We start from the raw sequence: 15,284 nt of genomic DNA on the forward strand, positions 1-15,284 counted from the left end.
ATAGTACTCATTATCCTAGTGATCATTACATTTCTATCACCCTCATCCAAATAAAAATCAAGATGTTTAAATTTTCTTTTGACTTCTTGACCTTCAAACGGTACTCCTAAAGTCAAGTGCTCTGCATTTAATAGGTGGTCTTTCCGGATCTGGTTTTGCCACAGTCCATTGCTAACGCAATTTAAAAGTGCACCAAATGCACACACAGCATTGAAATGAACAAGGGATGTTAAGGTGCCAATTTTCATCTCTTCTCTATGTTTGGTGAGCAGATCTCGAATAAGATGGAGATCAGGGCACTGCAAATGACTTTGGTATATCCAAACCAAGAAGAGACAAGACTCCTTGCTGTGCTCATGTGGAAAGCTTATACAGTGAGTATACGATCTTACAGCTAGCTGCTTAAGTCAGAAATTTCACCGGCATCAACTTTGGTTGTATGACATTCTACAACTACTGCATTAACATTGAACAGAAATTTCAGCTTCCGTTCCCACACTAATTACTGAACATGTTGCCCCAGTCTGATTCAGGATAGAAGCAGTACACCAAGCAAATACAGTTGTCCTCAAGCATGCTACCATCACCAGCTATAATGCCTTTAATTTCATGGGGGTACCCATTGATAAGATGTCCATTGGACCAGCGGGATAATTTGAATGGCTAGCAGCACAGATCAGAGCTGGGTATCTGGCCACAGGGTAATTCAGCTCCTGACACCATAAAGATTTCCCACCATTTACAAGCACAGGTTAGGAGAAAATACTCTCCACTTGCTTGGATGAGGGCAGCTCCATCAGGTGCCATTCTTGTCCTCTCCGCACCTTGTGCCGCATCAGGTGGCAACCTTGCTGTTTCTTTAGCATGTCTGTTTTTTTTTAATGAGGGCGAGTTGCTAGTTCAATCCTCAACACAGCAAGGTTGGAAAGCGTGCAAGGAGCCAGCTGGATTCAAACCCAGGACCACTCGCCTTGAAGTTTGGTGCAGATGCCACTACACCACTGGCTGTCTTCAGGTGCCATGATGGTTAAAAACATCAAGTACATCCCATCCACCAGTCTGAACATTTATTCCTTCCACCAATGCTGCCTGGAAGCCCCAACCAATCTGCTGGATGAACTCAGCAGTTTGAGCAGCATAATAGAAGGAAAGAAATTGCTCACGTTTAAGGTTGAAACCCTATATCAGGACTGAAGCTGTGGAGGAGAGATCTCCTGACGCAATCAAATCTGTAACAATGCAGGAGGTGATTGCCTAGTGTTTGGTCATGGTCTCATGGTCCAAGGGTTGACTAGAGGAAGTACCCAGGAGCTGTTACCTGGCCTCTGCAAGGTAGAGGTCAATCTGCCTGACTACAATAGCACTGCCCTTGCCTGTTGCTGTATGGAAGCTGCTGTATAAAACAAATCCAAAATACCCTTCAGTTAGTCATCCAGGTTACTCTAACAGCACCTCCCTCACTCATATCCTCAAGGACAAGACCAACAAGTTCATGGAAACATTGCTGACGGTTCCCCAACAGGTTGAAATTTGGTTACACACTGTTTTAATTTGGAATAACACTTAATTGTTGCCAATTCTAAATCCTAGAACACTCTTGCCTACAGCACTGTGGGAATAGCTTCACTAGAAAGGCTACAATGGATAAAGTCAGTGGCTCAGCACTTCCTCCTCAAGGGCAATAGTTGCTCGTCTTGCCAGTCACACTCATATCCTAATAATGAACAAATGAAAGAAAGAGAAGATAGATAGTTTAATTTTCTGAAATTTCTGTGATGTTCTCTGTGATACATCTTGTCCAATACACTGTAACATTCAAATGGTGTGAAATATACCAAGGTAATAAATACTTCAAATATTTACATTTCCTGTGAAGAATGCTCATTTTACAAAGGATATTTATGAAAATATAATGCATTAAAGTTTATAGAACACAATTTTATTTGTCAAAGATTGTGAAAAAACATAGAAAATTTTACATTTTGTCTCTTTTATACAAGGCAACATATCCTATTAGTTGCACCAAAGAATTTAATGAATACCTACTGTATATTCCACCAGTACAGTCATATCCTTAATATCTCAGCATCTGTACATCATCGAAGTGGATAAAATTAACCTCACTCTTGCAAAGCAGATTGAACTGTTACACAACACTTCTCATCAAATGAATAACATCCTGTTAAAGACATCGACAATCTCATTTGATTGATGGTTTTAATTAATTAATTTTTTTTTGGGAATGTGTAGCTCAGTACTGTGAATGTCGTCTCATAAAAACAATTCACCATATAGTGAAGAAATCTCAAGCAATTAAATCCCATTATTAATCACTTCTAATGTCATGAATATTGACCTCTAATATTGTCAACCTAATGTGACAAGTGGAATGATATGCAGCAATCATTCATTATCAGTCAATGTTATTTATCATTTGGAGTGAAGAGTCTGTCCGTTTATAACCATGGGATATCACTGTCCGTCAGCAAGATTACTGAAAACTGCTAATCATGTTTTCAACCAAAAGGATTAGGTGTTGTACAATCAAAGAGTGAAGTAAAGATTAGGATGTACACATACAAGAGATTAAAGATAGAATCTGAAACATTAGCTGAAAAACTTCTCACTTTCAATAACCATTGAACATAAATAATTATGATGAGCAATCAGATTCCATATATAAAATTAGATTTTCAGGGTTAGAAGGGAGCTTGTAGCTTAGTATGCCATTAAGAGTTTCGTCATACTTTTAACTTCAGGCAAAAGTTGTTTGCAAATTTTTGAATAGATTATTGCAAAGATTTCATCAGCAGAGCCTATGGAGGAACAGGTTATGACTCTAAGCAACTTTGATTTCTGTGTTGTTACTACATGTATAAAGTGGGGGAGTTAGTGTCAGTTTCATGGTGTAACAATGGCAAACTCTGACAGCAGCATCATACTTCCAACCATGAAATCTAACAATGTTTCATAAATACCCATATATGTAGAGAGGGTGTAATATACAAAAACTGTTTGTTCCCCCATTATTATTTTGCTTTGACATTTGGAGATTATGGTTTGGCATCAGATGTTAGACTGCTACATTCAATCTTACTAAAATGAAAGAAATTCACAAGAGATCTGGAACACATTTTAAAAACAGCCAGAGGCTACAAAGGCAGTAAGTAAGTGTTCACCCAAGACAAAGCTCCCAGGGTATTACTTCAGAATGGCACAAATCACACAACATACAGTTAATTCAGATTTCTTTCCTATATATTCCCTGTACCCGTCTGGCTTTCATTGCCAGCCACAAGCCTTCAGGCTGGCTTTAGGCCTGTAAGGCAGAATTTCCTATTTAACAAACTTGGAACAGCAGCAAGAGAATGCTGATGAAATCCAATCTTGCTGACACTTCCAACAGATCACATACAGTAAATACAAGAGATTCTGCAGATGCTGGAAATCCAGAACGACACACACAAAATGCTGGAAGAACTCAGGTTAGGCAGCATCTATGGAGATGAATAAGTAATTGCCATTTTGGGCTGAGACCCTTCTTCAGGAGTAGAAAGGAAGGAGGAAGATGCCAGAATAAAAAGGCAGGGGTGGGGCGAGGGGAAGAAGGATAGCTGGAAGGTGATAGGTGCGTGGGAAAGGTAAACGGCTGGAGAAGAAGGAACCTAAAAGGAGAGAAGAGTAGACCAAAGAGAAAGGGAAGAAGAATGGTACCAGGGGCAGAGAAAGAGAAGGGGTAGGAGATCAGAGTGTGAAATAGAAGAGAGAGAGAAGGGGAGGTAAAAAACAATTACCAGAAGGAGAAATTGATGTTCATGCCATCAGGTTGGAGGCTACCCAGATGGAATATAAGGTGTTGCTCCTCCACCCTGAGAGTAGGCTCATCATGGCAAAAGAGGCTATGTACCGACATGTTGGAATGGGAATGAGGATAGGAATTAAAATGGTTAGCCAAAGGGAAATTCTGCTTTTGACAGGTGGAGCAGAGGTGCTCTAGAAAATGTTCCCATAAATTGCATCGGGTCTCACTAATGTAGAGGAATCTCTTCAGGAGCACTGGGTACAAAAACTAACCTCAACAAATTCGCAGGTGAAGTGTTGCCTAACCTGGAAGGGCTGTTTGGGGCCTTGAACAAAAGTAAGGGAGGAGGTGAATAGGCAATCTTAGCATATCTGTCACTTGCAGGGATATGTGCCAGGAGCGAGATTAGTGCGAAGAGACGAACAGACAAGGAAGCATGGACGGAGTGATCCTTATGGAAAGCAGAGAGTTGGGGAGGGGCAGAGTGAGGTAAAGATGTGTTTGGTGGCATGATCTTGTTGAAAATGGCAGAAGTTGTGGAGAATGATGGTTTGGATGGGAAGTTTCATGGGGTGGTAGATGAGGACAAGGTAAATTTTATGCCTGTTAAGGAGGTAGGAAGATGCAGTGAATGCATATGTCTGGGAAATGGAGGAGATGTAGGTGAGGGCAGCATCAATGGTGGAGGAAGGGAAACCTCATTCTTTGAAGAAGGAGGATGTCTCTGATGTTTGGACAGGAAAGCCTCATCCAGGGAACAGATGTGGCAGAGACAATGGAACTGAGAAAGGGAATAGCATTTTTATAGGATACAGATTAGGAATTATAGTCTAGACAACTGTGGGAATCAGTAGGTTTATAAAAGATGTCAGTAGACAATTTGTCTCCAGAGATGGAGACAGAGAAAGTGGAGGGAGGTGTCAGAAATAGACCAAGTGAATTAAAGGGCAGGGTGGAAGTTGGAGGCAAAGTTGATGAAATTGATGAGCTCAGCATGGGTGCGTGAAGCAGCACCAATGCAGCCATCAATGTAGTGCAGGAAGAGTTAGGTACCATTACTAGTGAAGGCTTGTTCTACACAGCCAATGAAAAGACAGGCAAAGCTGGGGCTCGTACAGGTGCCATGGCTACCCCTCAAGTCTGGAGAAAGAGGGAGAAGCTGAAGGAGAAATGGTTGAGGGTGAGGATCAGGTTTGCAAGATGTGGAGGGTGGAGTCGGACAGGCATGGTGAAAATGAAATGGTCAGGTCCAGGGAACTGAAAGTTGTTGAAGAGATCAAGAGCATGCAAAGTGTTGCTGATGTAGGTGGGAAGGAACTAAACCAAGGGGGATAGAATAGAGTTGAGGTACGTGGACATGAGTTCAGTGGGGCAGGAGCAAGCCCTACATGAACAGTGGACCTACCTGGGCAGTCAGATTTGTAGATCTTGATTTGGAGTAGAAATGAGTACTGTGGGGTAGGGGAACTATGAGATTGGTGGCAGGAGATGTGAGATCTCCAGAGTTGATGAGGTCAGTGATGGTGTAGGAGACAGTTTTCTGATGGTCAAGAGTGGTAAAAGGAGGTGTCTGAGCACTGTTGCCTGGCCTCACTCAGGTAGAGGCCAATCTGCCACACTACAACAGCACCCCCTTTCACTGCAGGTTTGATGGCAAGGTTGGGATTGATGCAAAGAGAGTGGAGGGCAGTGCGTTCAGAGGGGGTAAGGTTCGAGAAGGAGTGAGGAGTGCTGAAGTTGAGCCGGTTGGTGTTTCATCAGCGATTGAGATGAAGAGGTCCAGAGCAGGCAGAACACTAGAGCAGTGTTCCAAGAAGATTGTCCAAGAGGGTTGGAGATGGGGGAAGGAATCATCGGTACAGGGTGGGAACCAAGAAGTGGTCTCAGAGACGGAGTCAATGGAAGAAGAGCTCAGCATTGTGGCGGGTGATGAACTCGCTGAGGTGCAGGCGAAGGGGGACAAAGATAAGGCCCTTGCTGAGGACAGGACGGTCCACCTCAGAGAGGGGAAATTCAGAAGGAATGGTGAAGGATAGGGAGGGATTAGAGCTGGGATCAAAGGGGGAAGGAGTGATGATAGTTTCAGGGGGGGGGAGGGTTGGGGTGGGTCTACTGACATTACAGCATATATGTCTGCATAGCTTGGAATCTGCAAAATATAAACTCTGCCCATATTTTTTTTTTCCCCCAACATTCAGTGATTTTGGAACAGTGGAATCATATTTCTTATGGTATTGCATTACAGCATCAGGAGTTCTCAATAGCAAGTAAAAAAATACTTTCTTAATCAGCTTGCAACATACCAGATAAAAGCTTTAAAAAATCACAGGGTAGGAAATTACACATCACATGTTTCCATTTTGAATAGATATTGGCCTGTAGCCTTTTGTTAAATTAATACCATAAACTGGTTAAATATCCTGGTGCTCTACAAGACAATTCCTCCATATAATGCAAATTAAAAATGCAAATACAAATATACATTTTATCAATGTTAAACAGTAAGTATATTAGTGCCATCGACACCAAAAGCACTTAATACACATCAGATGTTATGAAGTTCTCTGCACAAGGACAGCAACCACTGTGACATAATTAAAGGCATTACATTAGCAAATATGCCAGAAGTCTGCAGCACCTCCCCTAAATCAAAATTTAAGTGAAAACATGGATTATAAGATGAATCTTTTGCTATAGTTACATTGGGGGACTTCGTCTAACTTCAGAGAAATGAGTTGGAAACCTTAGTTAATTCATGACTGTCTCTCCTAACCATTTCCGGCTGGAAGACACATTTACGCTTTGAACTATTCCATACCAGAGATAGGTGTGACTAAATCCTTCACTGGATTTCCCATCATTTGCAGTGCTCACAGCCCAGAATGGAAGGACATTTTTTTTTGTTATTCCAGCCAGTATTTCAATAGATGGCACAGGATTTATTTTAATGCTGAAGAATAAGAACTTTGCAGCCAATGTCAATTCAGTTACTTCCACAAAGATGCTTCTCAAAGCCTAATTTTAAAATTAACTCTTAACTAGAAGTTTTCTTATGTCAGCATAAAGCTTGCTGACAACATTGCAACAATCTTCCATGATTCTGCTGTTTGCAATTCCAACATCTGTTCCAGGCAGAATCCCTGCAGAGATCAGCCAGAAACCCTGTACAGTATCTGAAAACTGACAAGTGTCATTGGAGCGAAGGTAAGCTCCTCCCTTGTCAACGGCCTGCTAGCCAGCATCCACAACTGTAGTAACACAGGTTAGACTGTCGGCATATTAGCTGCTGCACGGTGTACCACAATCAGACCAAACCTGACACAACAATACAACATTTCTATAGAGCAATTATTAGCATTTCTTTGCTGCCATAAAGCAGGAGAGCAACAATGAGTCCCCCAACATCACAGCAGAGATTGGTTAATAGACTGTGTACCAGATGTGAACCTTTCTCATTTAGAATGGTCACCGATTTACCAGATCAAGTTGTCTAATTTTCAGTGGAAGTCCGTGACATCTCCATAACTGCATTATTGCACTCTTATCATTTCCTGGCATTACTGTGAAGTATAAGAAAACATTCACACAACCTTTAGCCTAACAATTAAAGCACAATATTTTTAAACCCAATCTAGCCACATTGGCTAATGAAGAATAATACATACACGTCAGTAGTCACACTGGCTGTGTTAACTTTTCCTTTTTGGCTGCAGCCATAAGAAACATTCCCTTCACGTACATTACATGAAAAATGCAATCTTGAACAAACACCAATGTTAAAATGTAAGTTATTCTGCTCCAGTACTTAGTTCAGCCTTAAATTAATTCAATGATTCTGTTTTTGCTGCACACCACTGAGTTGGAATGCTTGAGTCTTTTAATCATCCACAAACTTAGTGTTATTGTTTCCATTCTGTAAGCAGTGCTTCGGCTTACGGACGAAATCTGCACGGATCAGGCGGTAGAAGTAAATCAGGATCATGATGTTCATCGCATTCAAGGACAGAGTGATGTAGCCCGCGTGTGGGAGGACACCTAAGTTCTTTATCATGAACCACGTGAGGTAAAACTGGGTAGACAGTCGAAACACAACATAGGTGAAAACATTGATGTACTTGTTATAGTAGTATAGCTGAGAGCTCTGCGCATTCGCCAGCTTTAGGAGCAGTCGAGCATGGAGGAAAATACTGTTCATCTCAACGAACAATGCAATAACAGCTCCAGCAACGTAGCGTTGGGTCAGCACTATGTAGAGGAAAGTTGAAATCACCTGGGTGAAAAAAAGAAACAGCTTGTTAGACAGCAGCTGTTGTGTTTTTATAATTCACATTTCAGGTCATCAGGTTCAAGAGAACTTCCATCAAAGCTTCATCAACATGAAACATGAACTGCTTTTCTCTGCACGGGTACTGCTCAGGTTACTGAGGCAGTAACTTGTGTTAGTACTTAGGACCTGCTCTGTCATACACCTGCACCAGTCCTGGCAATTTAAACTAAAATTCTAGAGTAGAGTGAAAATAATTGGGTATATCTTCACAATTGTATCTGTTAGTCTTGCGAGACCATGGATCTGTGCCTGGAAAGTCTTCACTCTCCAGGGCGCAGGCCTGGGCAAGGTTGTATGGAAGACCAGCAGTTTCCCATGCTGCAAGTCTCCCCTCTCCACGACACCAATGTTGTCCAAGGGAAGGGCATTAGGACCCATACAGCTTGGCACCAGTGTCGTCGCAGAGCAATGTGTGATTAGGGAACACAACATGTTCCCTCGGCTGGGGCTCGAACTCACGACCTTCCGCTGGTCCAATGCCTTAACCACTTGGCCACATGCCCACACACAATTGTATACTGTATTATTTAACATCATAGTTCTCATTCATGTATCTCAAACAGGAATATCAATTTGCATTGTAGGAAGGGCCTGAAATCCAGGTCTATGTGAGAAAAAAATATACTAATGTTATATATGTTTACATGGGATTCTGTCATTAACAGACTTTAGAGTCAATGGGATTTAAACAAATAAAACACTTAATGGCCATTTTTTTTTAGGTACGCCTGCTTATTAATGCAAATATCTAATCAGCCAATCACGTAGCAGCAACTCAATGCATAAAAGCATGAAGACGTGGTCAAGAGGTTCAGTTGTTGTTCAGACCAAACATCAGAATGAGGAAGAAATGTGATCGAAATTATTTTAGCCATGGAATGATTGTTGGTGCCAGACGAGGTGGTTTGAGTATCTCAGAAAATGCTGATTTGCTGGGATTTTCACAGTCTCTAGAGTTTACAGAGAACGGTGCGAAAAACCAAAAAAAAAAGTATCCGATAAGTGATAGTTCTGTGGGCGAAAATGCCTTATTAATGAGAGATGTCAGAGGAGAATGGCCAGACTGATTCAAGCGGACAGGAAGGTGACAGTAGCTCAAATAACCATGTGTTACTACAGTGGTTTAGACAGAGAGAGTACAGAGAAGATTTACTAGAATGTTACCTGGGTTTCATCACCTAAGTTACAGAGAAAGGTTGAACAAGTTTGGTCTTTATTCTTTGGAACGTAGAAGGTTGAGGGGGGCCTTGATAGAGGTATTTAAAATTATGAGGGGGTTAGATAGAGTTGATGTGGATAGGCTTTTTCCTTTGAGAGTGGGGGAGTTGAGAGTTAAAGGGCAAAAGTTTAGGGATAACATGAGGGGGAACTTCTTTACTCAGAGAGTGGTAGCTGTGTGGAACGAGCTTCCAGCAGAAGTGGTTGAGGCAGGTTCGATGTTGTCGTTTAAAGTTAAATTGGACAGCTATATGGACAGTAAAAGGAATGGAGCGTTATGGGCTGAGTGCAGGTTGGTGGGACTAGGTGAGAATAAGAGTTCAGCACGGACTAGAAGGGCCGAGATGCCCTGTTTCCGTGCTGTAATTGTTATATGGTTATATGGTTAAGAGCACAACACAATGAGCCTTGAAGTGCAGTAGGTTCCTAATGAAGTGGCCACTGCGTGTACGTTTGATATGCCTCTTTAACACATAGAATTGCCCGATCAGCTCCAACAAATACATGAGGGGGAACTTCTTCACTCAGAGGGTGGTGAGAGTGTGGAATGAGCTACCAGAGGAAGTGGTGGATGCGGGTTTGTTTTCAACATTTAGGACTAGTTTGAGTAGGTACATGGATAGTAGGGCTATGGTCCAGGTATGGGTCAAAGCAGAATAATAGTTTGGCAAGGACTAGATGGGCCGAGGGGCCTGTTTCTGTGTTGTAGTGCTCTATGGCTCTAGTTTTTCAACACAAAATACTTTCCACTCTTTTGAAATTAAAATTAGTTAATTGAAATTATCAAACTAATCATTACTCACTCAAGTTGCAATTCTGTTGCATCATTTGCATTTTTAAACATGCAAATAAAGGGGTTACTTATTTTTTTAAACCAGGAAATACAAACCATCAAGTGTTGATCATCTTTGGGCACAGCACAGATTTGAAAAACCATTTAAGTATAAAAATGTTAATTATGCTGTTGGCTGCTTTCACAGTTCGAGTAGATGCACATGAAATTTTCACGCACGCACCATAATGTTTCACTGACATGTAATTTGCAACAATTAATTAAAGAAAAATCTTTTACAGAGCTGGAATTCAGTTACTTTTCTAGACAGAAATAAACAATTTTGCTGTCTTCAAATACTCAATGGTCATAATAATCTTTAAGCACCTGCAGACCCCAGTACGTCCTTCCACTGGATGAACTTTCACCTTAGAGCATGCACTCTCCATTCTTTACACACTTTTAAATAACATAGAAAGAGCTCCCTACTGAGTCTATGTAAACTCTCAAGAGCAATCTCATCAATCTCATTCCCCATCTTATTTCTCCGCCTCTATTCTCTCACACATGCCCACCAATTACCTAAAGTCTCAGCACTAGCTGTTTTCTAGAGTCATGGAATACTGACTATTACTCTACCCAGTCCCATTGTCTCTCACTTGGACCATGACTCTCCATACCCATCCCAGCCATGTACTTAACCAAATTTCTCTCAAATGTTGAAATCAAACCTGCATCCACCATTCCAGATTGTTCCACCATGGGTGGAACCTACCACCTACCACCCACCTACCTTAGTAGCGATTTACAATGGCCAACGAGCCCAAGTATTCTTTATGATGTAGCTGGAAACCCGAGAACCCAGAGGCAGCCAAGCAGTCACAGGAAGAATGTGCAAACACCCAGCTCCTGAGGTCAAGGATGAACCCAGCTTGTGAGGAATGCTGATAGTTTCACATACCTCTGTGTATAATTCTGTGTTGAAATGCTATTGAGATATTAGGTGTGCCTTATACACAATAGAAGGAAAAATTCAAGGTCTTCCAATGTTACAGCCTTCAGAGACTGTTGGAGGACATTTTACTTGGACAGTTTGGATTCAAAAGCACAGTGCTGTTCTGCAACAACATCGGGGCAGTTTATGCTTTTACATAAGTGCGTTTGAACACAGGGTGTTGAATGTTCTGATCTATCTGAAATAACTGAAACTGTGCTACAACTGGTTAGGGAAGCAATAGGCATTCATTGTTCCTGCTTCTGATCACTAACCCGTGACCCTGCTGATAGTGACAGTGGAGTCAGGATTAAGGCCTTCCCAATTGCAAGATGAACTTCAAAAATATTGTGGAAGAGTTGTGGATAAGAAAGACAAAATTGAAGAAAGCAAGAATGAATTTCTATTAACTTCTAATTTTTTCCCTCTATTATTATGTAGTACATTGCTCTGCTGCCACAAAGGCAACAAATTTCACGGCATACACCAGTGATATTAAACCTGATTCTGATTCTGACTCTGATTCTAAATTTGCAAACATTAATGGAAATAGACCTTTCCTGGGAAGAGCAGTAACTGTTCAAAATAACACAAACACCTCATACGTTTTGAAAACATTTTGTATCTGCTTATATTTTTGACAGCTAGACATTTTCCTGAAGTCGCAGTAAAAAAAAGGTTATTGATAGAGGAATTTCCAAAAATGTCACACTTGCTATGGTGAAAAAGATGTCTTGTCTGCATATCTAAGCAGTCAGCACTTTGAAAGGCAATAACAAGCGTATTATTCCCCGACATCTCTTTTGGTATACTATAGTTCATTGTTCAGATTTCTAGAATGTGATTGCATTGGTTGGTAGTGTCTGTGCTGAGATTGGTGGGTTTGGAGTCTGTAATTAGACAGACAAACTAGAAACCCCAGATGCTGAAGACACTAGCAGTATGCTCAGAAATTTGAGAGTGTCGGGGGGGGGGCAGAAATGAGTATAGTTGCTATTACTAAGGAGAAGGTACTTTGAAAGCTGAAAAGGTCTGAAGGTGGTTATGTTACCTGGACTAGATGGATTACACCCCAGGGTTCTGAAAGATGCAGCTGAAGAGACTGTAGAGGCATTAATAGTAAACTTCCCAGAATCACTAGATCCTGGAATGGTTCTGGAGAACTGGAAAGCTGCAAATGTCACTTCATTCTTTAAGAAGGAAGGGAGGTAGAAGAAAGGAAATTATAGACCAATTAGCTTGACTTCAATGGTTGGGCAGATGTTGGAGTCCATTACCAAGGATTTCACGGTACTTGGAGGCACATGGCAAAATAGGCCAAAGTTTGTATTGTTTCCTTAAGGGGAAATTTTGCCTACAAACCCTTTGGAATTCGTTGAGGAAATAATAGGGAGGATAGACAAAGGAGAGTCAGTAGATGTTGTTTACTTGGATTTTCAGCAAGTCTCTGACAAGGTGCTTAACAAGAGCCCATGGTATTACAGGGAAGATATTAGCATGGATAGAAGATTGGCTGACTGGCAGGAAGTAAAGTGTCGGAATAAAGGGGGTCTTTCCTGATTGGTTGCCAGCGACTAGTGATGTTCCACAGAGGTTGGTTTGGGGAGTGCTTCTTTTCATATTATATGTCAATGATTTGGATGATGGAATTGATGGCTCCGTGGCCAAGTTTATGGATGATACGAAGATAGGTGGAGGGGCAGGTAGAGTCAAGGAAGCAGGGAAACGTCAGGAGGACTTAGATAGATTAAAAGAATGGGCAAAGAACCAGCAGATGGAATACAGTGCAGGGAAGTGTACAGTCATGCACTTTGGTAGAAGGAGTAAAGATGTAGGCTATTTAATAAACTGGGAGAAAACTCAAAAATCAGAGATTCAAAAGGACTTCGGAGTCCTTGTGTAGGCTTCCCTAAAGGATAACATGCAGGTTGAGTTAGTGGAAGGCAAGTGCAATGTTAGCACTCATTTGAGAGGAATAGAATATAAGAGCAAGGACATAATGCTGAGGCTTTATAAAGCATTGGTCAGACAGCACCCGCAGTATTGTGAGTAGTTTTGGGCCCCTTATCTAAGAAAAGATGTGCTGGCGTTGGAGAGGGTCCAGAGAAGGCTCAAGAGAATGAGTCCAGGATTTAATGGGTTAAGGTATAAGGAGCATTTGACAGTTCTGGGTTGTGCTCACTGGAGTTCAGGAGAATAGGTGGGGGGGTCGATCTCTTTGAAACCAGAGGGCACAGCCTCAGAATAGAGGGATGTCCATTTAGAACAGAGATAAGAAAGGAATTTCTTCAGCCGCAGAATTCATTGCCACAGATCGCTATGGAGGCCATGTCATTGGTTATATTTAAAACTAAGCTTGATAGGGTCTTGACTAATTAGGGCATTACTCAGGGACAAAAACATTTAACACGATTCACATGTTATGTAATTTTTCAAGTTAAGCTGAATGCTAAGGGAAGGTACTCTCTGGCTTCGCTATGATGCATAACATAACCAAACATACTGCAAATGTTGCAGGTTTAAGTCTGCACAGAAATATTGACTTGAGAAGAAGAAGGTCTCTCCCTGTAGTTCTGGCGAGGCTTTGAATGCTGGAAAGAGAAGCTGAGGGCCAAAAGATCAGGGAATGAACTATTAGCAACATAGTTGTGAGACTCTACAAAAAGTGATGGATACAGCCCAGTCCCTCATAGTCAAAGCCCACCTTTGAGCATGTTTACAAGGAATGGGGGCCACAAGAAAGCAGCGTCCATCATCAAGGGCATCCACCATTGAGGCCATGCTCTCTTCTCACTGCTGTCATCAGGAATGAGGTACATGAGCCTTAGATCCTACACCACAGGCTCAGGAAGAGTTATTACCCTACAACCATCAGGCTCCTGAACCTGTGTGGATAACTTCACTTACCTCAACATAAGAACTTAAGAACATAAGAGCAGGAGTAGACCATCTGGTCCATCGAGCCTGCTCCACCATTTAATAAGATACTGGCTGATCTGGCCATGGACTCATCTCCACCTACCTGCCTTTTCCCTGTAACCCCTAATACCCCTACTATGCAAAAAATCTATCCAACCTTGTCTTTAATATATTTACTGAGGTAGCCTCCATTGCTTCATTGGGCAGAGAATTCCAGATTCATCACCCTCTTGGAAAAGCAGTTCCTCCTCATCTACATCCTAAATCTATTCCCCTGAATCTCGAGGCTATTTCCCCTAGTTCTAGTCTGACCTACCAGTGGAAACAACTTTCCTGCCTCTATCTTGTCTATCCCTTTCATAATTTAAAATGTTTCTATAAGATCTCCTCTCATTCTTCTGAATTCCAGCGAGTACAGTCCCAGGTGACTCAATCTCTCCTCATAGTCTAAACCCCCTCATCTCTGCATTGCCTCCAAAGCCAGTATATCCTTCCTCAATAAGGAGACCAGAACTGCAAGCAATACTCCAGGTGCGGCCTCACCAGTATCCTGTACATTTGCAGCACAGCCTCCCTGCTCTTAAATTCAATCCCTCTAGCAATGAAGGGCAACACAGAACTGATTCCACAACCTAAGGACTCACTTTTAAGGACTCTACAACTCAGTATGTATGTTTGTTTGTATGTATTTATTTAGCTATCTGTCTATTTATTTAGAGATGCAGCACAGTAACACTCAGTATGTATATTTGTTTGTATGTATTTATTTATCTATCTGTCTATTTATTTAGAGATGCAGCACAGTAACAAACCTGCATTACCCAATTAACCTTCTAACCCATATGTTTTTGGACTGTGGGAGGAAACCAGAGCACCCGGAGGAAACCCACATGGTCACGGGGAGAACGTACAAACTCCTGACAGGCAGTGGCGGGAATCGAACCCCGGTCACTGGTACTCTATTGCGCTAACCACTATACTATCATGCTGTCCCATTTGCACAATTTGTCTTCCTTTGTACATTTGTTGTTTGTCAGGTTTTTGTTATTTAGTTTCTTTTCATAAATTCGATTGCATTTCTTTTTCTCTGTAAATGCCTGCGCAAGAAAATGAACCTCAAGCTAGTATATGGTGACATATACTTACTTTGATAATAAATTCACCTTGAACTTTGAACTTAGGCTACTTTTGACCTCCAATACTGTCCGTGTGGAGTTTGTACATTCTCCTTATCATTTTGTTGGGTTCCTCC

The 15,284-nt window shown here is 41.6% G+C and overlaps 1 protein-coding gene across 1 annotated transcript in view; it reads right to left on the reverse strand.

Annotated features, from left to right (window-relative positions):
- Positions 1-1,779: 1,779 nt before the first annotated feature.
- tlcd1 (TLC domain containing 1) overlaps positions 1,780-15,284 on the reverse strand; it is a 62,699-nt gene continuing 49,194 nt past the window's right edge. The window contains exon 4 of the mRNA XM_063031819.1: positions 1,780-8,072. Within this exon, the coding sequence (XP_062887889.1) occupies positions 7,680-8,072 (393 nt within the window). The 3' untranslated portion in view covers positions 1,780-7,679. The remainder of the gene's footprint in view (positions 8,073-15,284) is intronic.

This window comes from Mobula hypostoma, chromosome 23 (assembly GCF_963921235.1).
Source record: "Mobula hypostoma chromosome 23, sMobHyp1.1, whole genome shotgun sequence".
Taxonomy (NCBI): Eukaryota; Metazoa; Chordata; class Chondrichthyes; order Myliobatiformes; family Myliobatidae; genus Mobula; species Mobula hypostoma.